At 43.5% G+C, this 25535-nt stretch overlaps 1 protein-coding gene across 6 annotated transcripts in view; it reads right to left on the reverse strand.

The window, feature by feature from the left end:
* Nucleotides 1-24517, reverse strand: part of Bbs5 (Bardet-Biedl syndrome 5) — a 42336-nt gene extending 17819 nt beyond the window's left edge. For 2 of the 6 annotated variants that reach the window (XM_021635595.2, XM_060390494.1), the window contains exons 1-9: nt 24318-24444; nt 18230-18295; nt 17052-17101; nt 16788-16915; nt 13328-13463; nt 10842-10937; nt 7166-7228; nt 4190-4324; nt 1236-1319 (exon numbers count right to left, since the gene is read on the reverse strand). In XM_021635595.2, coding sequence (XP_021491270.1) covers nt 1236-1319; nt 4190-4324; nt 7166-7228; nt 10842-10937; nt 13328-13444 — 495 coding nt within the window. In that variant the 5' untranslated portion in view covers nt 13445-13463; nt 16788-16915; nt 17052-17101; nt 18230-18295; nt 24318-24444. Of the gene's footprint in view, nt 1-1235; nt 1320-4189; nt 4325-7165; nt 7229-10841; nt 10938-13327; nt 13464-16787; nt 16916-17051; nt 17102-18229; nt 18296-23028; nt 23112-23488; nt 23656-23747; nt 24278-24317 lie in introns of those variants that run through there. The other 4 variants (XM_021635593.2, XM_021635591.2, XM_060390493.1 and 1 more) reach the window with 4 other exon arrangements.
* Nucleotides 24518-25535: the final 1018 nt, after the last annotated feature.

The following is a 25535-nucleotide window of genomic DNA, read 5'->3' on the forward strand; positions in this document are numbered from 1 at the left end:
GGATCTGTAACATGACTTCTCTGCTGCTTTAGAAGACGATGGCAGAACAGGAAGGAAGGCTGGCATAGTGGCCACAATCCCAGCACATGAATTTGGAGGCAGGAGGGTCAAGAGTTTAAGACCAGGGGCTGGAGAGAAGGCTTAGTGAGCTAAGAGCAAGTATTGCTCTTCCAGAAGTCTTGAGTTTACTTCTCAAACCCATATCAGGCAGCTCACAACCACCTGTAACTCTAGCTCCAGGGGATCTGAGGCTGTTGGTCTCCAAGAGCACTTGTATTTATGTGCACATAATGACACACAAACATACACAAAAACATAATTTAAAAAGTAATAAAATTTAAAAACTAAAACAAGATCTGGTGGACACAGGCATTTGGTCCCTGGGATCACGTGATGGAAGGAGAGCCCTAACTCCTGAAAGTTGTCCAAGGACCACCACAGGTCTTCCCCAACCCCAACAAAACAAGTAAGTGCAAAACAAACCACAACAAACACAAAGGGTCAACAAAACAACCAGAAACATACCGACCCAAAGTAGATATCACTTCAGGGTGTCAGTACTCAGTTGGAGTAGTTCATGATTAACTATTTTCTGCCAATTTCATGACTTTATTAGAAACTATCTGTTACTGGATGGATTGCGTGTGTAATGGTCAGATTCATAAGACCATAGGATATGGAAAGATTAGAGAGCACCATATTACTTATTTTTTTGAAACAGGGTCTCACTATGTAACCCTGTCTGCCTGGCTGTCCTGGAACTCGCTCTGTTGATTTGGCTGGCTTTGAACATAGAGATCCTCCTGCCTCCACCTCCTTAGTGCTGGCATTAAAGGCTGTTCTCCTACACCCAGCCCAACATTATTAATATGCTGGCTAATTAAATTATACCTATTTGGAAACAGAACAGTATACTGTTCAAATACACATAGTTCTAAGATAATGTAAATTAAAGAAAAAAATCATTTCATAAAGATGAATTCAGTAAAGACTTTAAGTATGCTAGTTAACATGCCACAAATCAAATCCTCTAAATAACTGTTCTCAAACTCTTTCCAAGGTTGGGAATTTAAAAGTATTCTCACAAAAGAAATTCTCTCACTTAAAAAAAAAAATCCCTCAACTCATGTCAAAAGTATCAGGTTTTACAACATTTTATACAGTTATACCATTACTAATTAAACATGACTCAGATACACATCACAAGAAACCTAACAGCTCTTTTTTGTACTCACCACAAAAGCATCTGTGTGATCATCAGAATCTATTTCCACGTCATCTTGAATTTGTTCAACAGTCAGAGCTTCAAGTGGCTGTGGCTAGAAATTAAGATGTCAGAATCAATATTAAACAAGTTGCTTTAGAAAAATGTACTGTGAGAACTACAAATACTTGTAAGGGTAACACAATGCAAACCACTCAAACCATTCTATAATTTATATACTCATATTAAAACCAGCTTGAGTTGTAAAAGGCTTTAAATTTGAAGTCAAAACAATCCAAACAGGAAATGTGTATCTATTTAATGTACTTAGACATGGTCTTAGAAGAAAAAACTCTTGACTCAACTGCTGTTCTTTCCGATAGAAAGGGGCTAGTCAGAGAAGGCCACCCTGAAGAACGTGAAAGGCAGCTGAGAAGTGAGTGAGTGGCTGACCAGGGCTAGTTAGGGAGGAGCTGCGGTTAAAGGAAAGGAGAGAAGAAATGAAAGCCAGACAGGACAGGAAAAGGAACAATGCCACCACGTGTCTACTGTGCACCCTGCATTTATGTACACATAGCTGTGAGGTCATATACATGTAGAGTTGTACGTATAGAGGTGAGGGCATATACATGTAGGGGTGAGGTCATGGACGTGTAGAGGTGAGGAGGCTATCTGCATTTAATAAGGAGAACCGTGAAGTTGAAGGTGCCCAGTGAGTCTGGGAATGAAAGTCAGGTTCCAAAGACTTTGCTGACTTTACATCATTCCTCAAGTAGCAGCAGCAGCAGCAGCAACTGCAGTCTGAATGGAAAGGAAGGGATTGGCGCAGGGATGACTGGAAGAAAAACCCCAATATTTTGAGCACAGCTACCTTTGGCATTGCTAGAGACAATTAAGAAATCCTCAGTCAGCAGAACACTGCATCTGAGAAAGACACAGGCTGCTCTTAGCAATCTCTGCCTGAGGTCTAGTAGATCTACTGACTTGGGTAATGAAATTCTGAAGATAAAATGTGAAGTAAGAAATTCAGTTTTAGGGCTGGAGAGCTGGTTAAGAACAGCTGCTGTTTTAGAAGCATGAGTTTAGTTCTCACATCACTTGGCTCACAACTACTTAGAACTCCAGCTCCAGGGCACCCAATGCTATCTTCTGGGCTCTGAGGGTACCTGCAGACACAAGCACATGCCCACACATAAGTAATCAATAATTTACTTGGAGACAAGGTTGCACTACGTAAATAGGCTGCCCTGGGACTTGTGTAAACTAGGCTGTCCTGGGACACACAGACCCACCTGTCTCAGCCTCCTGAAGGCTGGGATGAAAGATATGCACCCTGCATGTAATAAAATACTTTTAAAAAATTAAAAGCAATTCAATTTCAGGCCAGCACTCTTGCTCTATGGCTTGTTGCAAAGCCTGATGACCTAAGTTTGATCCTAAATCTCCAGTCCTTTTGTGGGAGAACCAACTCCCCTAAAAGTTGTTCTTTGACTTCCACACACCTATACATACATGCACATATACAAATAATGCGTTTTTCCAAATAATAAAAATTTGTATCTCTACTATTTGAGATATTTATCTATGTGACAATATTCAAGAGTGCTTGGATCAGAACAGTAGATGTACAATACAAGGCATCCACAAATATCTAAGTTAAAGAAGCTGGAGGGCTAGAGAGGGAGCAGTGTCTCAGCATGATGGGCTGTCCCTGGACCCTCCTGATAGGACAGAACGGATTCTTGAAAGTTGCCATGTTACCTCCACATGTGTGCTATGGCACACATACACAAAATGAATAAAAACTAAAGATGATGCTGGAGCAGCTAGTGGTATTGCTGAGGAATATGCAGAGAAGGGAGAGTAAAATGCCTCTTTGAAGTCAGAGGACATGAATTTCCCGGTGCCTAGCCTGCTTCCTGGTTCTCTTGGGCTATCCACTGTAGTCTGAGAGCAGAGAAGATGGAAGACATAGTGACACAGTTCAGCAGTTTGCGTGCCAGCAAGAATACTGATGAAAACGGATGGCTAGGACACAGACATTAGGGTATGTATTGGGGCCCTAGCAAGGGAGCAGAGAGCAAGGGAACCTGTGATAGAGTGGTCAGTGATGGGACTGAAATAGGGGAGCATCAGAGGTAGAGCCTGGGGCAGTGGTACCTGCACAGACAGTGAGGATGCTAGTAACAGATCAGATGATGAGGGTTGCAGACCAAAAGAAAGCTGATGTACCTGGGGAGTAGGAGTAGGGATTGAGACTACCACCAGAACAGCTGATGAAGATATGACACTCAAAAAAAAAAAAATAAAATAAAAAATAAAAACTAGTTGGGTCTGAGATCCTAGCACTATAGATGCTGAGTCTAAGGTAGGTAGGAGCTTGAAGACCAGACTGGCAAAGCAAAAACAAAAACAAATAACATACACACACAGAAACAAACAAAAAACCCAAACAAACAAACCCAACTCTAACTCAAAACCAAGAAAATGGCCGCAAACAAATGAAAGAACAAACAGAAACCTATAAAATGTCTCCAAACTATCAAGCTGGAGGCACTAATTAACAGGACTGAGATGGGCCATATTGATGGAGCAGACTCAGGGTTTGCTGCACTGTGGACAAGAGGGATAGGATGATGTTCATGAAGCCTTTAAGGTTTGTCCACACTAACAGGGAGGTGATGGCCTAAAACTAAAGTTGATAAAATGACAGACTCAATTCTGTCTACATCAGAGGAGCCATGTACACAGGAGCTTATCTGACCAGGCTGTTTACCAAGGCTGGGCACCGAGGAATGAGAGATGAAGCAACCAGTTACAAGACAGTAAGAGTCACCAATGAGAGATGGCTAGCCTGATGGCTAGCTCACGTGACTAAGGTCTACATATGTTTAAAGTTTATACACAGTGAACTTACTTTTGAATTTCGCAGGTAGTGTGAAAGTAATTCAGCAAACTCTATATCACCACTATTGAACAAATTACCTTTTCTTCCATTTCATAGTTCACTCCAAATATTGGATTGGCAGAATACACTTTGTGAAGTGAGTTGATCTCCTTAACTGATTCCTGTAGTTTTTCCACGGGGTCTATTTTAAAGCCAAGAACGTATCCTCCACTCTGTAAGAGAAAATAATGAAAAAACAAAACCCAAGCCTGAGGAGCAATACCTACAGGATGGGACAGACTCAGTCTAAGCCCTTGCTTGGAGTATCACACCTAAGCCACTCCAAAGAAATTAAACTCTCTGCTCTGAAAATTTCAAACACAAGAACAAAAGAGTACAGTGAGCCTCCAGGGGGTCATGGAAGAGCAACTCATCTCTCCAGCTTCTCTACCCAAACCCTGCCTCCCTCATATCCTGAAGTATGTCCAGACTGCACACACTTCATTTTTAAACACAAGCTTATCTTCCCAGATGAAAAAGTATGCACACTAGAGTGTGACAGACAGAGGAACTAAGTTCTTTTGGACTAGGTCTTGAGAAAGAATAAATTATCCATTAAAAATTGGTCTGTTTGCCAGGCGTGTTGGCACACACCTGTAATCCCAGCATTTGGGAGGCAGAGGCAGGCAGATCTCTGTGAGTTTGAGGCCAGCCTGGTCTACAAAGTGAGTTCAGGACATCCAAGGCTATATAGAGAAACCCTATCTTGAATAAAATAACAACAAAAAAGGTATGTTTGAAGCCATCTCTTTGAAGGGTTTGGAAAGCATCTTGACTATACTGACTACAGGCTGGAAGAAAGAAGTGGGTTTTTTGTTTTTGTTTTTGAAACAAAACAAAAAATAGTAGCATAGTTTTAAGAAGTAGAGCGCCAGGTAGTGGTGGCACACAACTTTAATCTTAGCACTCAGATCTCTGAGTTCGAGGTCAGCCTGGTCTATAGAGGGAGTAGGATAGCCAGGGATGCACAGAGACACCCTGTCATAAACAAACAAACAAAAAAGAGGAAAGAACATATATACGTTTGGGTTCAATTCTGAATCAACAGCTGGTATTGGACAATATTCTTTCCTTACTCTTTCTAAGTCTCATTTAAAAACAAACATGAAATGGTTATTCAATGATTGTATTAAACAGGATAAAGTAAAGCACATCCTGTTGGTACAGTTCCTGGGACATAGAGTGGGTAGTTAGTAAATGGGAAAGAGAGAGGTGACATTCATCTTTATGTTTAGAAGTGATTTTATAACTGTCCCCTTCTTTTGAAGGAAGAGCAGTTGTTGACTACGCTGTAACTAGAGCAGTGCCTCTGATAACTCACTTCAAGAATTGTATTTGGGGGCATGTTTGTCCATGTCTGTTACCTCAGCACTCAGAAGGCAGAGGCAGGAGAACCAAAAGCTCAAGACCAGCCTGGTCTACATGGAATTCAAGACCATAAGTATTTAAATGTTTAAAATTTACTTCTGCAAAAAACACAATAATGAATATGCAGCAATTTATAATTAGATACTGTTCAGTCTGTGAGAATATAAAATCTCAGAGTATATATGCTTCTTGACATATCCCTGTTTCTCAAAGCAAGTGTGAATCAGACAAACCAGAATGAAAATTACATCCCTAGCTGCTTCGAGACTCCAGGGAAGGTTCCTAACTCCTCCAGGCCTCAGTATCCTGGACTGTTGTGTGTGCAGAGAATGGAAAAAACAGCTATCATTTCATAGTTATTACACTGAGGTAATGTATGAAATGTGTTGACCTAGTTCAGTGATTTCCCTCATAATTACTGTAAATCATAATGATAACAATGGATACATTCATCTAATCAGCAAGCCGGCAGTGTGATATGGTGGCTCACACCTATAATCCTAGCACTTTGGAAGCTGGGACAAGAGGCTCCTGGGTTTGTGGTCACAAACACACATAGGTAGAATTCTTCCTATGGAGACAGTTACTATAAGACTTCAACACTTCATAGATCATTATAGCTGGTATTCTTACAAGTAAACTGGCTACTATAGAACAACAACTAAAAACGTAGTCACATAGATAAACACCTATCAGTTTAATAAAAATGTTAAAATATCTTACCTGGGGTGGGGGAGGGGAGGACCAGGAGAGAGAACGGGAATTGGTGGGGGTCATTTCTGAGATAGGTGAGCCTCCTGGGAGTCTTTGGAGGTGACCCTAGCTGAGACTGCTAGCAGCAGGGGATATGAAGCCTTAAGTTGCCACCTCTTGTAGCTAGGGGGCCACTCCCAGTGGAGGGAGGGGAACACCAACCCATCCATAAAACCTTCAACCCAAAATTTGCCCTGCCTACAAGAAGTGTAGGGGTAAAGATGGAACAGAGATTTAAGGATATGGCCAACCAATGACTGGCCCAACATGAGACCCATCCCATGGGGGAGAGTCAACCCCTGACACTACTAATGATACTCTGCTGTGCTTGCAGACAGGAGCCTAGCATAACTGTCTTCTGAGGGGCTTCATCCAGCAGCTGATGGAAACAGATGCAGAGACTTCACAGCCAAACAATAGGCGGAGCTCTGAGAGTTTTGTGGAAGAGTGGGAGAAGGACTGAGGGAGCCAGAAGGGTCAAGGAAACACAAGAAGACCTACAGAGTAAACTAATCAGGGCCCATGGGGGCTCACAGAGACTGAGCCACCAACCAGAGAGCACACATGGGCTGGGCCTAGGACCCCACACATATGTGGCAGATGTGCAGCTTGGTCATCGTGAGTCCCCTAACAGTGGGAACAGGGGCTATCTCTGACTCTGTTGCCTGCCTTTGGATCCCTTTTCTTTAGCTGAGTTGCCTTGTCAGGCCTCAGTGGGAGAAGAAACGTGGACTTGATGTGCCAGGGTGGTTGGTACCAATAGGGGCCTCCCCTTCTCTGACAAAAAGGGAAGAGGGGAGTGACGGTGGGACTGGGAGGAGAGGAGGGAGAGGGCTACGATCAAGCTGTAAAGTGATTAAATAAATATTTAAATAAATGGAAAAAAAACTTACCTGCTGAGAGCTTTCTATGACAAGAGCCAAACCAAATTTTGAATCTCTGATCTTTATTGAACGCTTTATAAAATGGAAAAGAAAAAAAATTAAAATTTTTATTATCTGATAGTAGTAACTCTTTAATACATGTTTTAATTATGTATTGTGCTATAGTACTGGCTTTTGAAGCAGGGTCTCATACTGTACCTCAGGCTGGCCTGGAACTAACTATGCAGCCCAGGCTGGCCTTTAACTCTGGGCAATCTTCTTGCTTTAGCCTCTTGAGTGTTTGGACCATAGGTGTGAGCCACCATGCCCACTTTTGCAGAACTACTCTTCATAGGCTAAGAAGCAGAAACCCCTCTTTTACCCAAGACTCATACTGAAGACAGGTGGCAAATCCATACACACAAACGACATTTCTGATGAGGAAGAGCCATCTGATTCAGATAGTCCCAACTCTACAGTCAACAGGTTTTCCGAGTATTTTACCAAAGGCTGATGATCTTCCAGCTCTGAGGCCCTGGTGTCTGCCCTGACTCCTAGAGCAAGACTGAAGTTATCTGTATCATTCTGTTTTTCACATCCTGCCCTGGTTAGGTTTTTGTCAAACTGATACATTAGGGTCATCTGGGAAGAGAGCACCTCAACTGACAAGTGCCCCCACCAAACTGGCCTGTAGGCAAGCCTGTGTGGCATTTCCTTAATTCATGACTGATTTGGGAGGGCCCTGTTCCCTGTGGGTGGTGCTACCCTGGGATGGTGGGCTGGGCTTCTAGAAGAAAGCAGGCTGAGCAAGCCATTAGGGAGCAACAGTAAGCAGCACCCCTTCATGGCCTCTGCATCAGCTCCTGCCTCCGGGTTCCTCCCTGCGTCCCTGTCCTCACTTCCCTCAGTGATGGAGTGTGCTGTAGAACTATCAGCTCTAACAAACCTTTCCTCCCTCAACAAAATCCCCTGATTTTGCTCAGGATGTTTATCACAGTGACAGAAACCCTAACTAAGAGAGGGATTTGTAGCAGCTCATGAGGTACTGCTGTGACAGATCTGACCAAGCGTTTTTGGGAGGAATGTTTGGACTTTGGGCTAGAAAAGCCATTAAGTGTTTAAAGCTTAACAGTCTGTTTTCTTTAGAGCAAGCCAGTAAACGGCACTTCTTCATGGCTTCTGCTTCTGTTCTCGCCTCCAGGTTCCTGTCCTAAATGCCTTTGATGATAAACTGTGATGAAATAAAGCCTTTTCTCCCCAAGTTACTTGTGGTCATGGTGGGTTTTATCACAGCCATAGAAAGCGAAGACAAACGGCAGTCCCTACCTATCTACCTGACTAGGTGCCACAAGCTGATAAGACAGGACACATACAGACACAGACAAACAGGCATACACGGACACACACACACACACACCGCTTGGGCCTGTGGTGTAGAGTCAGGGCAGTGGCTGAGGCTCGAGCTGAAGTTGGAGTATGACTACCACAGTGACAAGCCGTGATGTATCACATTGCAAGCTGTTTGGGTCAGGCTGAATTCATTCCAGAAGCCACATTTGGCAACTCTATTCTTCAATAACAACAACAACAAAAAAATCTTCTATTTGGAGAACAGAAAGCACAAGGCTGTTTACTACTCGGGAATTATTCAGCATAACAGGGGTCAGGTTAGGTGAGCAACAGCCATACACATAAGCACAGAGCAGCAGAAAACATTGTGCATGTGGCATGGCACTGCAACCCCAACACTTGGGAGGATGAAGCAGGAGGATTGCTATGAGTTTGAGGCCCAGCCTGGGTTACACGGTGAGTCCCATATTGGTCTGGACAATAGAGACCTGTCTCAAAAGCATCTCAAACTAAACTAAACAAAACCAAGTAATGAACAACACAAACACCAGCTTGTCATATACCTGTGCAGACAGACATCACAGCTTCCCAGCCTTGATGACAACCTGTTTCTGCCTGGAGAGCGAGCTCGGCAGTGGAGTACTTACCTAATTTAGACAAGGTCGGAGTTCGATCTCCAGCACCATGAACAAAACATACGATCATATTTCCTCCCTATTATTATTAATTTAATGTGTTGCTTCCTCTGCCAGAATGAAAACTCAACAGCAGGGCTGTGTGCTGGTTCGTAATTGTCTTGACTGTTGATCACTGAGCACAGAGTGACACTGTCTTAGGGTTTCTATTGCTGTGAGAAAACACCATGACCAAATGCAACCTTGGGAGGAAAGGGTTTATTCCAGGGTACATGTCCTAATCATAATCCATCATGAAGAATAATCTGGGCAGGAGCTCAAGACAAGAACTGAAATAGAGGGCAGGAGGACTGCTGCTTACTGGCTTGCTTCTTTTCCCCAGTGTTTATTTATGTTTATGATCAAGTGTGTATGTCACACATGTGGCTTTGGGACAGTGGTTCTCAACCTTTAGGTCACGATCCCTTGGGAAAGGTTGTCTTTTCACAGGTGTTGACTAAGACCATCAGAAAACGGATATATATTACGATTAATAACGGTAGCAAAATTAAAGTTATGAAGTAGCAACAAAAATAATTTTATGGCTGGGGGTCACTACGACATGAGGAACTGTATTAAAGGGTCACAGCATTAGGAAGGTGAGAACCCCTGCTTTGGAGGGTGTCAGATTCCCTGCAGCTGAAGGAGGCTGATATCAGGGGCTAAGGATTAAACTGGGATCCTCTGAAGGAACAGCAAGCATGCTTAACCGCTTTTTTCTTTCAGTGTACGGGACTGAACCCATAGCTTTGAACATATTAGCAAGGCATTCTACTAACTAGTTATAACCCCAGTCCTTCAGATACTTAAAATTTTTTTCTTTTTGTTTCTATTTTTGAAACATGGTCTTACTATGTCACCTTGGCTGGTCTGGAACTTGCTATGGCTTCGAACTTATAGAGATTCATCTCTACCAGCACGGAATTGGGATGGGGGGGCAGGGGAGGAGGGAAGCACCCATCATATCCTGTGGTGCACATTTCTCTCTTAATAGCAAGTTGAAGGACAGGATGCAGTCGGCAGCAGAATCCTTGCCTAGCATGTACTTGACTCTAGGTCAATTTCTAGTGCCACAAAAGAGGGGAAAATGCAAGTTCAAAACTGCTATGAATACATAATTTTTATTTTTTTATCTATTTATTTATTCATTTATTTATTTTTAGATATAGTCTTGCTATGTAGCCATAGTTGGCTGGACTAGAACTCGCTATGTACTGTAGGCTAGAACTTATAGAAACCCTCCTGCCTTTATTGCTCTAGTGTTGGGATTAAAAGTATTCACCATTATGCCTGACTTATAAATACATTAAGTCTTCTCCTGCTAAAATAATAAAATCAACATTTGAAACTATACTTTCATTTATTTATTTTTAAGTTTAAAAGATTACATTTATACTTTATTTATTTGAAGAGGGGCACATATGTGTGCCAAAGTATATATGAGTACAGTAGTGAGAGAACAACCCTCTCTCCTTCCACCATGTGAGTCATAGGGCTTGAACTCAGGTTTCGGGGCAAGTACCTTAACCTGCTGAGCAATCTCACTGGTCCTAGGAGTGTGCTTTTAGTTAACAGCATATAAAAAGGAAAAAAGCCAGACCTCAGATAACTCCAAACATCCAGTTACTAACTGTATCATTTATCTTACATTTAAAGAAGATCACCAAAATGCATGTACTTACAATTTGCAGATATGGTATGCTGACATTAAAACTGTCATTCATATTTGCATGCCACACAATTCTCACATTGGTAATAAAAAAAGTTCCTAAATTTCCCTGCAGAAGAAAGAGAGGTAAATCAGTGATTGCCTGTTTGTATCCCCAGTCTTTGTTTTCTAAGACCTCGAATAAGTCTCGTCATCACAACAGTAGATTAATATAAGAATTTAATACTATGGAGCAATAGTCACTTTACAAGCTAGCAGTCAGATGACTGAACACCAGGACCTGAAACCAGTGAGCAGCAGGGCCTAAGCTCAGTTAAACATTAAAGTCAGTATACTTGTCGGAGGACAAAGTTAAAAATGTATTTTGTGTATGCGTGTGCAGGTATGCGCATGTGTGTACAAGCATGCAGGTGCTTTTGAATGGAGTGCATTCTCTCTGGCCACCTTATGGGATCTAGGAATCCAACTCAGGCTGTCAGGGCTGCATGCAAGCATCTCCACCCACTGAGCCACTTCACTGACCCACGAAATTTTTCTTGGTATGTCTTGTTCAAATGTAAAATGGGGATTTGTAAAAGAAGCTTTTATTTGCCTGTTTCACTTGTCTCTGAGGATTACTGCCTTCGTCTGCTAACCTAGGCCTAGTCCTGGGACCTTCTAGCCTCCATTCAATCTAACCTAGACCTAGAATGTTTTCTGCCTCTGAGACTTACTGCTTAATAAGTTCACCCTTTCTTGCTCTGTCTGAGCTCTGCACTGGCTGGTTCAACTGAGCTGTTCTGGCTCAGACTCCTCCCTCAGCTGCCTTATTCAATCTGGCTTCTTTCAGCTTCTCACTGTAAAACTCTCCAGGTAAAACTGCCTGCTCTCTTTCTGCATTGTCTATTAAGTAGCTTCCCTTTCCTTTCTCTTCTTGAAAGAGTTGGGAGTATACTATTCTGTTAAATCTTTCCTGAATTCATCACTGTTTCTGCCACTCAATTAGACATCACTTTCCACCATGGGTGCTTCCTTATAACTTTACTTTCATTGTTTGGGATTAAAGGCATTTACCACCACACCTGGACCTAAGCTTTTCTTTACCTGATACAGATACTTTTCTTTACCTGATACCAGGCTGGCCTTGAACTCAGAGATCTGCTTGCCTCTGACTCCTGGATTAAAGACCTCTGAGACTTACTGCTTAATAAGCTCACCCTTATGTTTGTATAATCCAGCCGGATAACATAGACCTAGAAAGTCTTTGGATTCACTCTCTTGCCAGAGCAGTCATGTTCTGAATGAAAATTCTTCTACAGGGATTTTAATTAATTCCCCCCCCAAAAGACTTTCGTATAGAGCCTGGCACACAGCATCTTACAAGTACTAGATCTTTCTAAAATTATTAGTCAAAATGAGATCTGCTTGTACAAAGGAGTGATGTCAATCAAGACTTGACATATCAATGTATCAGAGATGTTTGATGGCTCATTCATGCCGGCCGGGTCAGAGCCACAGCCAGATGTGGTGTTTCATCGATGTTATGCCAGGACCTGGGAGGCTAAGGCAGGAAGATAATGAATTTAGAGCCAGCCTGGACTACACAGTGAGACCTTTTCTCAGAAAAAAGAAACATACACAACAACAAAACCCTGGGGCTAGCGAGAGGGCTCAGTGGTTAAGAGCACTAGTTGCTCTTTCAGAGGACCCAGGTTCAGTTCCCAGCACCCGCACGGCAGCTCCCAACCATCTGTAACTCAGTCCCAGGGCATCCAATGACCTCTTCTGGCCTCCATGGGCACCAGGCACACGTGGTGAACAGGTCTCCACACAGACAAAAGATCTTTACACATAAAAATATAAAAAACACCACCAATAATAACATTAAAACTGTTTAATAACATTATGTTATTAAATGTTTATAAAATGTTATAAAATGTTTAATAACATTAAACATTTAAAAATATTTATTTTATTTGCTTATGTTGAGACAGGGTATCATTTTCTAGTAGCTCTGGCAGGCCTGGAACTTCCTGTGAAGACCAGGTTGGCTTTAACACACGAAATCTGCCTGCCTGGCATTAAAGGAGTACACCACTATACCACACATGTTTTTAGTTATGTATATGTGTGTCCCTGTGTGGATATGTACATGTGAGTGTTAGTGCCCACGGGGGCCAGAGGCACTGGGTCCCCTCAGAGCTAGAGTCACGTGTGACTGTGAGCCACCTAAGCGGGTTCTATAAACCCAGCACTCAAATGTGGTTCTGTTTCTCACCTATGGAAAAAGCAGACTGAACTAGACCATCTCCAAGGCCCACTGTGGTTCTTGGTTCTATACAGAACAGAAGTTGATGAAAAAGAGCATAACACCATGAAAATTAGGATATTACTTCATATTTAAAGGTGAACTGCTAACTTACTCAGATCACTAATGCTAATTATAACGATCACACAACCCCGATGATGAGTGGGTAAATGATTGTCTAAACAGTCTTAAAAGACCATTTTATACAATACCTGGTCGCTGGATAAATTCCACACACCGTTGATCTTATCATAGACATGTTCCTGTGGTAATAACCGCAGCTGCTTGTTCTGAATGACTGCACTTCTCAACTTAAAATCACGGTACATTTTAGAAGTTTCATATGCTCTACAAGAAAGAATAAACGAAAGACAAATGGATCCAAATGGAAAATATGGTGCCCTTAGAGGAGTTCACTCATCTACTCAAATACATGGCTGTTACGGTTCTGGTAAACTTAAACACTCTTCAGCTAGTGAAGAGTTCAATTTAGCCAGAATATAACTCCATTTTGAAATAAAGATTTTGACTGGGAACTGAATTCAGGTACCAGGAAATATCACAGAGTGTACACCTGGCAGAAAACAAAGTTAACTCTCCTAGCAACAGCCTGCAGGAAATATAATAGAATAAATGCTTCATAGAAAATAGAGACAAACTCCCTGGCAATAATCAATGGGAATCGGTTAAAAATCAGGTGGGAAAATTCTCCCCAATGTTTCAGATATGGTTTAGAAAAATAGCTATTGTGATTATATGCCTTAGCCATTGTGATTATGTGCCTCAGAAAAGGTCACCCCGCCCTGCTAAACTTCACCCAATTCTGTAACGCCAAGGCTTGTGCCCCCCTGCTTGCTGCCATGGAAACCCCCTGCTCACAGACTTTCCCTTTAAAAATCCTGTTCACTCAGAGCTCGGGGTTCCACTTCTCTACTGCTGCGCCAGTGAGACTTGGGTCCTGAGTTCGATCGCTCTTGTAATAAAGCTCTCTTGCAATTGCCTCCAGGAGTTGTCTCCTGGTGGTCTCTGAGGGTCCCGTGAACCTGGCATAACACTAGTTGTGGTAGCACATGACTGTAATCTTATCTCTTGGGAGGCTGAGGCAGGAGAACTGTTGACAGTTTGAGGCCATCCCGGACAACATACTGAGTTCTGGGCCAGCCTGGGCTATAGAGTGAGATAGTTTTAAAAAGCAAAGGCAAACAAAGCCAAACCCCAAAGACCAAAACAAAAATTTTTCAGTAATGATTGGTGACTCCAGTTTTCTGTCAGCGGCGTACTGTGGCCACATTTACTACAGTACTCATTCCTTCATTTCTTAATTTATGCAAAGTTATCAGTGTTCTTTTGACACAAAGGTCCAATTTCTATTTTCACTGTGACCTAAAAATATTATGCTTGTATCTACCAATGTATAGAAAACTCTATGTCAATGCTAAAGAGGATCTAGGGATCTAGGAATCTAGGGTTGTAGAGGAATTTTAATTCAGAACATGGCTGTTCTGGCAAGAGATCATATCCAAGACCTAAATCTGTGCGATCTCACTGGAATACAAGCATGCCTTTAATCCAGGAGGCAAGCAGATCTGAGTTCAAGACCAGCTTGGTATAGAACAAGTTTCAGGTAAAGAAAAGCTTAGGTCTAAGGTGGTACACGCCTTCAATTCCAAACAATGAAGGTAAAGTTAGTTTGTAGAAGGAAGCACCCATCTTGGAAAGTGATGTCTGATTGAGTGGCAGAAAAGGTGACAAACCAGAGGAAAAGTTGACAGAATAGGATATGACCAACTCTCAGGAGAACAAAGAGGAAAGGGAAGCTACTTAAGGAGCAATACAAAGAGAAGGCAGCTTTACTGGGACAGTAATAGAGAGACAGGTTGCAGAGAAAACTTGGGTGAAGACAGAATGAGCCTGAGAATGAGGAGCCAGAAGATTATAGGAGATTGCTGGAGTTAGTTTGAGGCCAAGCAGAGCAATTCAGAGGCCTGGAGAGAAGCCAGACTGAATAAGTCAGCTGGGAGAGGCGTCTAAGCGAGAACAGCTGAGTTGAACCAGCCAGCCCAGAGCTCAGAAAGAACAAGAGAGGGTGGGCTTATTAAGCAGTAAGTCTCAGAGGCTGAAAGCATTCTAGGGTTAGGTTAGATTAGATTGTATGAAGGCTAGAGGCTTCCAGGACCAGGCCTAGGTTAGCAGACAGAGGCAATAAGCCTCCCAGAGAACAACTGAACCAGGAGAATAAAAGTGACTTTTACAAGAGCTGAGAGGGAGAGGTAGAAAAAACAAAATTGGATTTTCCTTTAGTTAGGATTTCTGTTAAGCAATTTCTGTTAAGTTATGAAGCAGTAGGATTTGAACAATTTCTGCTAAGTTGTGAAACAGTAGGATTTGTCTATAAATCTTCATTTTCTTTAGTTCATTATCATCAAGTCATAACCAGAGCTGGCATGGTGGCACATACCTTTAATCCCAGCAGTTGGGAGGCAAAGAAAGATGGATCTCTGTGAGTTTGAGGCCAGCCTGGTCTACAAAGTGAGTCCAGGAGAGACAGGGCTACACAGAGAAACCCTGTCCCATAAATTATTTCAAGATTTTCATTTTATTTTACTATTATTAGTAGTAATATTTAATTTTTTTTAGTTTTTTTGAGACAGGGTTTTCTCTGTGTAACAACAGCAACCAGCTGGCCTCAAACTTCTGCCTGCCTGCCTCTGCCTCCCAAGTGCTGCGATTAAAGGCATGTGCCACCACTGTCCACCCTTATTGCATTTTTAAAAGTTTAGATATTGGCCTTGAACTTACTATGTGTTCTAGTCTTGGTCATAGCACTTCTTAAGCCAAATAAGGAGCTAGGGTTTAGGTGTATGACCATGAAAACTACAAACTACATGTTGCTGCTTTAGTGATGGGGAAGGAGTCTAAGCCTTGAGCATCCTAAGCAAGGGCTCAGCCACCAAGCTGCACCTCAAGCCCCCAAATATATACTGAGACAAACACTATACACAGATGCTTAGAGAAGCATTACTGATCATCTGAGTAATGACCTGAATTACTGTAAAGAAAATATTTAGGGAAAACATAGAATGTCTATTTCTGCTATAAAATTCTTTTAAACTCATTACTTGAATATGGTAGCTAATTTAGTAGAATATTTTCAGTAGTCTTACATTTTTTAAATTAATTTAATTTAAAATTAATTAATTAATTAATTTTATGTGCATTGCCTGCTTGTATTTTCTGTGTAAGGGTGTCGGATCCCCTGGAACTAGAGTTACAGACAGTTGTGAGCTGTCATGTATGTGCTAGGAAATGAACTTGGGTCCTCTAGAGCAGCCAATGCTCTTAACCACTGAGCTATCTCTCCAGCCCCAGTAGTCTTACATTTACAGAGGGTGATGATATGTAGCCCAGGCTGGCCCAGACCCCATAAATGCCCCTGTTGCTTTGTGCTCCAGGGTGGTGGGGTTACAAGTGTGCACCACCACGCCCAGCACCTTACATGCTTTATAAATTCTTTCAGGGTGCTTATTATATGATAATGAAGTGTATCAGTCTAAATACCTTTGTGATATCTGCAACTAGAAGATACTATCATCCATCTGTAAAATTTTATCCTTTACACCATTACATCAGAGGAAGCTGATACACTCAGAAGTCTGTGAGATGCTACTGTACCTGTGTACTGCAATCACAGAAGTAAAAAGTCTGGGGCTCCCGGGAACCAGATTTGTGAATATAAACTCAAATCGGGTTGTGTTGCATTTTGTCAATATATAAAGGGCTTCCGTTTGGCCTCGTAGTTTCTGTAAAGACAAATTTGTTACAAAGTTCAGAGTTAAGAAAGAGCAAGTTCCCATTTAAGGTGGAAGCAAGCCTTGACTTTAGATATCTAATGTTTCTTTACCATTCATCTACTTCACTAGGAATTTTCAGACTTACGGAGTTGGCAGTTCTTGTTGTAATATTCAAAATGCAGTTGTAACCAATAGCTAAAGTTAAAAAAAAAAAGACAAAGGCTGTAAGGAGTATGATATCATAAACTAAGAAATATAATATTGTAAAAAAAATTTAAAACCCCCAAACTTTCATGTTTTACAAATTAAAGCATGAGCAGAAAAACAACTTTTTAAATTTCTATGAAATAAGCACAGGTTGAGGCTAGGAGTTAGCTCTGTGGGTAGAACGCTTGCTTAGCATACATGGAGCCCCAGGCTTGACCCTCAGCACCTGAGGGCTGAGTGTACAGACTTGCAATTCCAGCACTCAGAAGGTGGAGGCAGGAAGATCAGAAATTCTAGTCATTTTCAATGATACAGCAAGTTAGAAGCTAGCCTGGCATACATGTGACTCCGTCTCAAGAAAAAAAGAAAGGAATGAATGAATGATTACAAGAACCTGAGGGTCAGTTGTACTTCTTTGACCAAAAATATTCCTAACATGGGAAAAGAAGATGTCTAAAATCCAGACACCACCATTTACTAACAAAAAAATAAATAAAACTCTTTCCACTGTCATGTCAAAAGAGAGAGAGTCTGTCTAGATTTGCCATACTTAAAAAAAAGTGATAGGAATAACAGCATGTTTTTAAAGACTATGAATAACAGAGACCAGGACCAGAGAAGCTGGGATAGGCGGGGCGCCCTGTGCACCAGCCGGGAGACCCAAATGGAGAGAAGTGATACCACACAGCTGTCCCTTGGCACATGCAACCCCACACATACATCCTGCACGCACACAACAATAATAAAAAACTTAAAAGACAAAAACCTATGTAAAAGCATTAATCCACACATGCTCAAGACCCAAAATGGACAGACTGAGAAATCAGATCAGATCATTCCTTTTGTATCACGATACAGTCTGTGACTAGCGTTTGGTTTCTCAAGAGTTTCTTAAACAGTAATTCTGTATTTCCACATGCTTAAAAGAAAACTGTTCCTGTTTTTCACGCCACAGGCAACTGAACATACGGCTGTAAGCATGTTGGGTAAGAGGCCCTCCACCAAGCTTTATCCCCAGCACTTAAGATCTTTTGTTTGCTTTAATACAAAATCCACCATCCAACTTTCCTGAAAAAGAATTCCCCCCTTAGCATTTTATCTAAGAAAGATACTTACAAAGATTGACTCTGGGTAATGCCAAGGAATGCCAGATGATTCTTAAATTTGTGACTAAAAGTCTACCTAGAAGCAAAGCAAGGAAGAACAGATTAGCTTAAGGCCTTTCACTGCTCAGAATAAGGTCGGAATGGAAGCTGTGATTCCGTAGCCACAGCAAAGCACGGTTCAGTGCCCAGCACTGCATATGCTGCATGCCTGTGGTCCCAGTGCTCAGGTGTGCAGTCAGGAGGACCAGATGTTCAAGGCCAGACAAGTTTGAGGCCAGCCTGAGAGCATGGGCGAGGCAAGGTAGCTCCTGCTGCTTTGACTTCCCTGCTATGAGGGACTCTGCCCTAGAACTGCGGGACGAAATAAACTCTTCCTTATTTTTTCTTTTTTTTTTGGGGGGGGGGTATCAGGTGCTTTGCCACAAAAATGAGAAGAGTAACTGACACACCCTGTGGTGTGAGTCTCTTAGCAGTTCTCATTGTGTGTGTGTGTGTGTGTGTGTGTGTGCGCACGCACGTGTGTTCGTGGATGTGCAAAGTGCGGAAAACAAGACAGAGTATCAGGTGGCCTCCTCTGTACTTTGTACAGTATTCCTCTGGGGCAGCAGGCACCCCAGCCCCACTCAGTGCTGCTGTTGTGATGTGCACAGGACCACTCTGGTCCTTAGAATTGCATAGGATTATGCAATCTTAACTGCTGGGCCATCTCTCCAGCCTAACAGCTCTCATTTAATTGAACCATATACTTATATACCCAGTTCTGCTAGAGGCACAGGCAAGAAAGGCTGGCTACAGACAAAGAAGCTCTTTAATGACAGACCAAGAAATCCAGAGTTAAACCTAGCAGCAACAGAACTGAATTGGAGTTTAAGCTTAAAATTGAGAGGGACAAAACAATTTTAAGAAGAGCGAGGTATGGTGGTGCACGCTTTTGGTTTAATCCAGCACTCAGGAGGCCAGGGGTGGAGGCAGAGGCAGGTCCATCTTTATGAGTTCCAGGACACCAGACATGGCTAAGTGAGATCCTGTCTCAAAAGGAGAGAGATGACTTGGTATGGTAACCCATGCTTTTTTTTTTTTTAATTTTATTTTATGTGCATTAGTGTGATGGTGTCAGATCCCTTGGAATTGGGGTTACAGACAGTTATGAGCTGCCATGTGGGTGCTGGGAATTGAACCCAGGTCCTTTGGAAGAGCAGACAGTGCTCTTAACCACTGAGCCATCTCTCCAGCCCCTAACCCATGCTTTTTTAAAAAAACAATTAATTTATTTTTTATTCACTTTACATCCTGGTTGTAGCCCCATCCCTTCTAACCTCCCAGTCACACCCTCTTTCCCTCCCTTCCCCCCCCTTCCCTCTTTCACAAAAAAGGGGAGCTCCCTTTCCCATTCACCCCAGCTCATCAAGTTATATCAGGACTGAGAATATGCTCTTCAGCTGTGGCCTGGTAAGGCAGTCCTGCCAGGGGGAAGCAATCAAAAAGCTAAGAAGAATTTGCCTTCTTTTTCTTTTCTTTTCTTTCTTTCTTTCTTCTTCTTCTTTTTTTTTTTTTTTAATGGCTTTTCAAGGTAGGGTTTCTCTGTGTAACATTCCTGGCTGTCCTGCAACTTGCTCTGTTGACCAGGATGGACTCGAACTCAGAGATCCACCTGCCTCTGCCTCCCAAGTGCTGACTATGTGCCACTACTGGTGGCCTATGCCTTTAATTCCAGCATTAGGGAGGCAGGTAGAGCTCTGTGAGTTTGAATCAGACTGATCTACATAGAGAGGTCTAGGGCACCTAGGGTTATATAAAGAGACCCTGTCTCAAAAAAACAAAAACATAAGAGTGGGGAGACATGCTAAAGTTTGGTTTATCGTTATGCAATATTAGAAAAGTTCAGTTTCCTGTCAGTTACCTACCATGCAAAAAATGTTAAGTGTCTACTTTCAATTTGTACTATTAAGTAAGATTACATATACAAATATAAAAAGTTGCAGTTGGTAAATAAGAAAACACTAAAAGAACTGTTAAGAGCAATAAGGGAACATTGGGAGGGTTGAAGGATAGGGAAGGGGAAATGTCTTAATTAAAATGTTTTAATAAAATGTTAAGGGTGGTTATGTTTTCCCTTTTTCTTTGAAGGTGAGGGGCACTGATGACAGGACACTGGATAGAGAGGTACTCTAACAGAGAAGCACAGCATCTACCCAGCCCGCCTCCCGCCCATCCTCTTTCCTCTTTCCACCCAGCTCTTTTAGATTGAAAGGCTTTGACTATACTAGGTTGCTCATGCCACCCTTGTTTAGAGAGCATCACTTTATCACACAGGCTGGTCTCAAACTTACAGTTACACTGATGCTCCTGTCTCAGCTGCCCAGGTGAGCTGGGACTAGAGGCGCATAGTTCCAAGCCTGGCTTAATATTATAATGCCTTACAAACTGATTTTTATTATTTAAAAATTAAAGGTACACTGATTTCCTTATATCATTTCACTTAGGTAACACCTTGTCTTTAATGCTTTTTGACTGGCATATTCAGAAAAATTATGGAGAAGGGTTTGCCTTACAAAGCCTTCAGCCAACTGTGTTCACTATTTTTCTGCTCATTGTTTATCTCCTACAAGTCACAGCGTTCTTGTGCTGTTCTCTTCTGCAGGATGCCTCCCGCAGCTCCATGTCCATTCTTCCAGGCCTGAACTTTTCTCTTTGTCCTTGCTTCCTCTAATCTCCCAAATATGCAATCTCCTTGTCCCCATTCCGCTGTCCCCAGCTTCAGTGAACAGCGTAATCCGACATTCCCCTGGCGGAGTACTCAGAAGTGGATTAAATGTGCTAATCATCTGGGTACTCACACCTTTAAAGCAGGGGCCCTGAACACGACATGGCCTCAAGTTGGTCATTTGGAAACTGCTCAAACGAAGCAGATGTGGAGGACTGGAAGGCAGGATTCCCCAGACAAACCAGGCACTCTGTACGTTCCTGTAAACCTTCATTTAAACAAAGCTTCCTGAGCTCCGAGTAGGAGGCAGCTACTGTGAGGCAGTTATTTGTAGCCAGTCTTCCCCAGGCCCTTATTTTGACCAACAGAAAAACCCTGGATGGCTTCAAGCTTTTGATCTTCCTATCAACGCTTCCTGAGTGCTGGGGTTACAGGCATGTGCTGAGGATTTATGTAGTGCTGAGGACTGGACCAAGGGCTTGGTGTATGCTAGGCAAGCACTCTACCAATGGTCTCCCTCCTAACCCCTGAAAGCCTCCCTGCCCTCTGCTATTGCTGACTTCTGGTGCTGTGATAAAACACTCTTATGGAAAGCAATGTGGGGAAAAGGGGTATTTTTGGTCTTATTTCCAGGTCGAAATCCATCATTGAGGGAAGTCAGGGAAGGAACTCAAGGCAGGAACATGAAGCACAAACCATGGAGCAACACTGGCTTCCTAAGTCACAGGCTCACAGTTAGCTAGCTTTCCTATGCAGCCCAGGACCTCCTACCTAGGCATAGTGCTGCCCACAGTGGGCTGGGCCCTCCCACATCAGCTAACAGACAGACCCCCACAGACATGCCTGCAGGCCGGTCTAGGTGATCCCCCAGCTGTGGCTTCTCCTTTCAGGCTCCTTTCACAGCTCCGGGCTGTGCCAAGCTGTCAATTACAGCTAACTAGGTGGTCTCCATGCTCCAGGTATTGATCTAGGGCTCTGCAGTCAGTGAAAACTGTTTTCTTATCCACGGTCTCTATTTGTTATGAAGAACACACTGTCACAAAAGCCTTCCTGTCAATCGGTATATAAACAACCGAAGTTTCTCTTGGCTTCCTTGAGGTAACTAGCTTAAGATTTAGCCTTTATGACAACTCAGTCCTACAAAGTACGAACTCAGACTTTTTGTTTGCTGTTAAGTGTCCACATTCACCCTTCCCTTTGCCTGACTGACAGCGAGATTGTTGAGAAATATAAGCTTGCCTCTAAGGATATGCCCGACACACTGACAGGTTCTGCTTGTGCCTAGTGGTAAAGAGAGTTTTCTCACACAAAAAACGGGGCCTTACTAGGACAATTCAGAAGAAAGTCCTGGAGAGCAAGCAGCCACCCAAAACCTGCAGTAAGCCTGTTCTGCCCTAAGGTTACTGTTCCCTCCCCAGGACACGGATCTCCTTATCTGAGGGGGGTTGCTCGTCCTGGATTCCTCTTTTACAAAGAGGTTTCTATTCTTCCTTTCTAGCTGCCTGCTTCTCCAAAGACACTTTTAGGATACCCCAAGCTCCCCTCGAGAACAGTACTGACGCTTTCAGGCCCTGTTGGTTACTCACTGACCGCTGGCGCCACAGCTGTGTCTCGGTGACAGGACTGGTTCACGACTGTCAAATAGACTGCTCTGTGTACACTAAGTTTTCCCCTTCCACATGTCCCCCTCTAGGGTCAGCCTGAGGGGACTGTGCAGCACTTCTGGATTAAGGTGAAGTATGGCTGCAGATGCCACAGCTATGAATAATGTTCACTACTCTGTGTTCTTTTAGCGGGAAGCATATCCAAGGGTAGGAACTACTTTATGACTCTTGCAAACAGGCGCCTGGAGTTTTAACCATTACTAGCAAATCTTGTGTCACAGGTCAAGATCCACTTCTGACCGGCTAAAGCTGAGAGGAAACCTGTGTTTCTGTTTGTAGGTTTAATACCTACCCTTTCTTTTATTTGTGAAAAAAATAAACTTAAAAAAAACGTTAACTTTTCCCTTCTCACAGTTACATTTACACATGATGCTTTTTCACTAGCTAATGTGAATCAACATTGATACATTAAATCAGAGTATAAAACTCAAATCTACTCACCTCTATCCCCATTATTTCCCTTTGTGTCTTCAATTGAATCTAAACAATCAATAAGCACTTCTCCCGGTCTTGTTTTCATCTGTCTAAATTAAACATAAAATTTCAGGGTTTATAACTTCAGCTCTGTCTGCTACCAATCTACCTAGGGAAGAGAGACCAGGGCATAGGGCAGCCAACAGGGTAAAGGCTATAGCACTGAGTGTCAGTGAGGCCTGAACTGACCAGGGACGCTTGGGAGTCAGCTAGAACCAGAAATAGAGTCTTGGATAGCTAAAAGGAAAAACAAACAAACAAACAAACAAACAAAAAGAGAGTGTGACTGATTGAAAAACAGGAACAAGAAGGGTAAGCGCTGTGTTGGGTGGGGGTGGGGGAGGGCACTGAATAGTGAGAAGTATAGTTGGGTAACCCGGGAGTTATCAAACAATCTGAGACTCTCGAGGATGGGTACTGGCCTTACTCTGTGGACTACAGACAACCGGCAGAGGAAGGACAGCAGGCGGCTATGAAAGGAACGATTTTGAAAAGGGTCGGATGAGAGGTATCCTCAGAGGGGTCATGAGCAGCAGCTCAGCAAGAAAACATAGCTGCCACCACGTCTGACGGCCCGTATTTCATCCCTGGGGCCTGCACAAAGGGGAGAACGGACGCTAACTTCTAACCCCACTCCCGCACGGAGTACTCAGAAAGCACCCTTCGCGAGCTAAAGAAACTAATACCGTATTGGGCATCCAGTTACCACAAAGACTGAGAAATGTACGCATATTTCACTTTTCCATGTCAGGAGGCACTGTTAGTGCTAAAAGCACCATTGGGAAGCAGCTGAGGCTCCGTGTGGCTGCACTGATCCAAGAACTTCAGCTTTCGTGTTTTCAAACACCTAACTATCTCAGCGCCCCGCTCCCCGATTTCTGGGCAGGGAGGTTTTTAGCCACGTTCTCTTTTAAAGCGCATTGCCCACAAACCAAAGCAAGCTCTAAAAGATCTGGATGAAGAGCAAAATGAAAGCTTGGCCCCGACCCAAGCTTGGCACGGTCGAGAGTCTCGGAGAATTCTCCCCCTCACTTCCCACACACGCTAAGCGTGCGGAGGCCCGCACTACGCAAGGCTATTCCGGATTTTGGTTCTAGAACCCTGCTTCACGGAACCCCCGCCCGACGTGCGCTCCGCCGCGGGCCGCGGGGGGCTGCACCCTTGACGGGCGCACACGCCGGAGGGGCCGCCGGCGGGGGCAGGGCCGAGGGCCGCAGGGGACGGCCGCGGGGTCCCGGCGCGTCGCGGAGACTCACTGCGACGACACGTCGAAGCGCACGTCGCGGTCCTCCCACAACACGTCCAGCACAGACATGGCGGCCGAGGTACCCCGCCGACGCTGCACGCTGTGGCGGCCCTGCGGCGTCTTGCGGGCACCAAGGCAACGTGCCGGCTTCGTCACCGCCTCTACGGCGGGCGCCGAGGCCCAAGCTTCCAACAGGTAGTGCGCCCTCTTTCCCCTGCCCTTTTTCGTCGTTAGGTCGGTTTGAGGCCGGCGGCTCGGAGGGTGCCTGACTTCTGAGCCGACTCTCTGGTCTCCGTGCAGATTTTTAGCCATTTCAGCCTTCTTGCTGTTTTCCTACACCATCAAAAAGTCTTAACTTCACCAAATCACGCTCCTAGTTCGGTGGGGGCTCTGGTCCTGCCCGCCTCGCTTACGCTGGAGGCCTGGCTCTCTGTCCACCTTCCAGACCGAGGCTCAGAACCTACTAAGGTTCTATTCCGTCTGGTTGGGCCACTGCTTCCCCAGATGCGTGCACGGCCAGCCCTTACGTCTTATTTCACAGGTCAGCTCTGGGGTTCCTCTATTGTGAGCAAACAAAAGACGCGCTCCTGATCCTTCTAAGTTCACCGCTTTGAACAATGTACAGCATAGACTGAACACGGGATAAACACTTCTTTTTTGTCCCTTTCCTTTCTTTCTTTCTCCCTGCCTTTCTTCTTTCTTCTCTTTTCTTTTTTCTCTTCTTTCTTTCTTTCTTTTCTTTCTTTCTTTCTTTCTTTCTTTCTTTCTCTTCCTTCCTTCCTTTCTTTCTCGCTCTCTTCCTTCCTTCCTCTCTCTTTCTCCTCTTCCTCCTCCTCCTCTGTCCCTCTCTTTCTTTCTTCCGAGATATGGTCTCACTTTGTGGTCCAGTTTGACCTCGAAATCAAACCACGTCAGCTTCCCTATTACTGGGATTAAACGCATGTATCTTGCCTACTTTATAAATTCTTTCTAAACGAATCAAAGTGCTTTCTCTTAGCACATGGCAATTATCAACAAGCAAATAAAACCTCAACTGAATTGCTGATTCACACAGAGTGATCTGGGCTCTCCTGGGCATACTCAAGAGCCTTTCATGGTCTTGTAAGTATAATGGCATGAAAACGTTTGGCTTTTAAACTCTAACTGGGTCATGGATGCACATTGTCCATAATCGCCTATGGAAGGAGATGGAACACTCTAGTTACTGTTTTCTTCCAGACAGGGTTTC

This window comes from Meriones unguiculatus, chromosome 8 (assembly GCF_030254825.1).
Source record: "Meriones unguiculatus strain TT.TT164.6M chromosome 8, Bangor_MerUng_6.1, whole genome shotgun sequence".
In the NCBI taxonomy this organism is placed as follows: Eukaryota; Metazoa; Chordata; class Mammalia; order Rodentia; family Muridae; genus Meriones; species Meriones unguiculatus.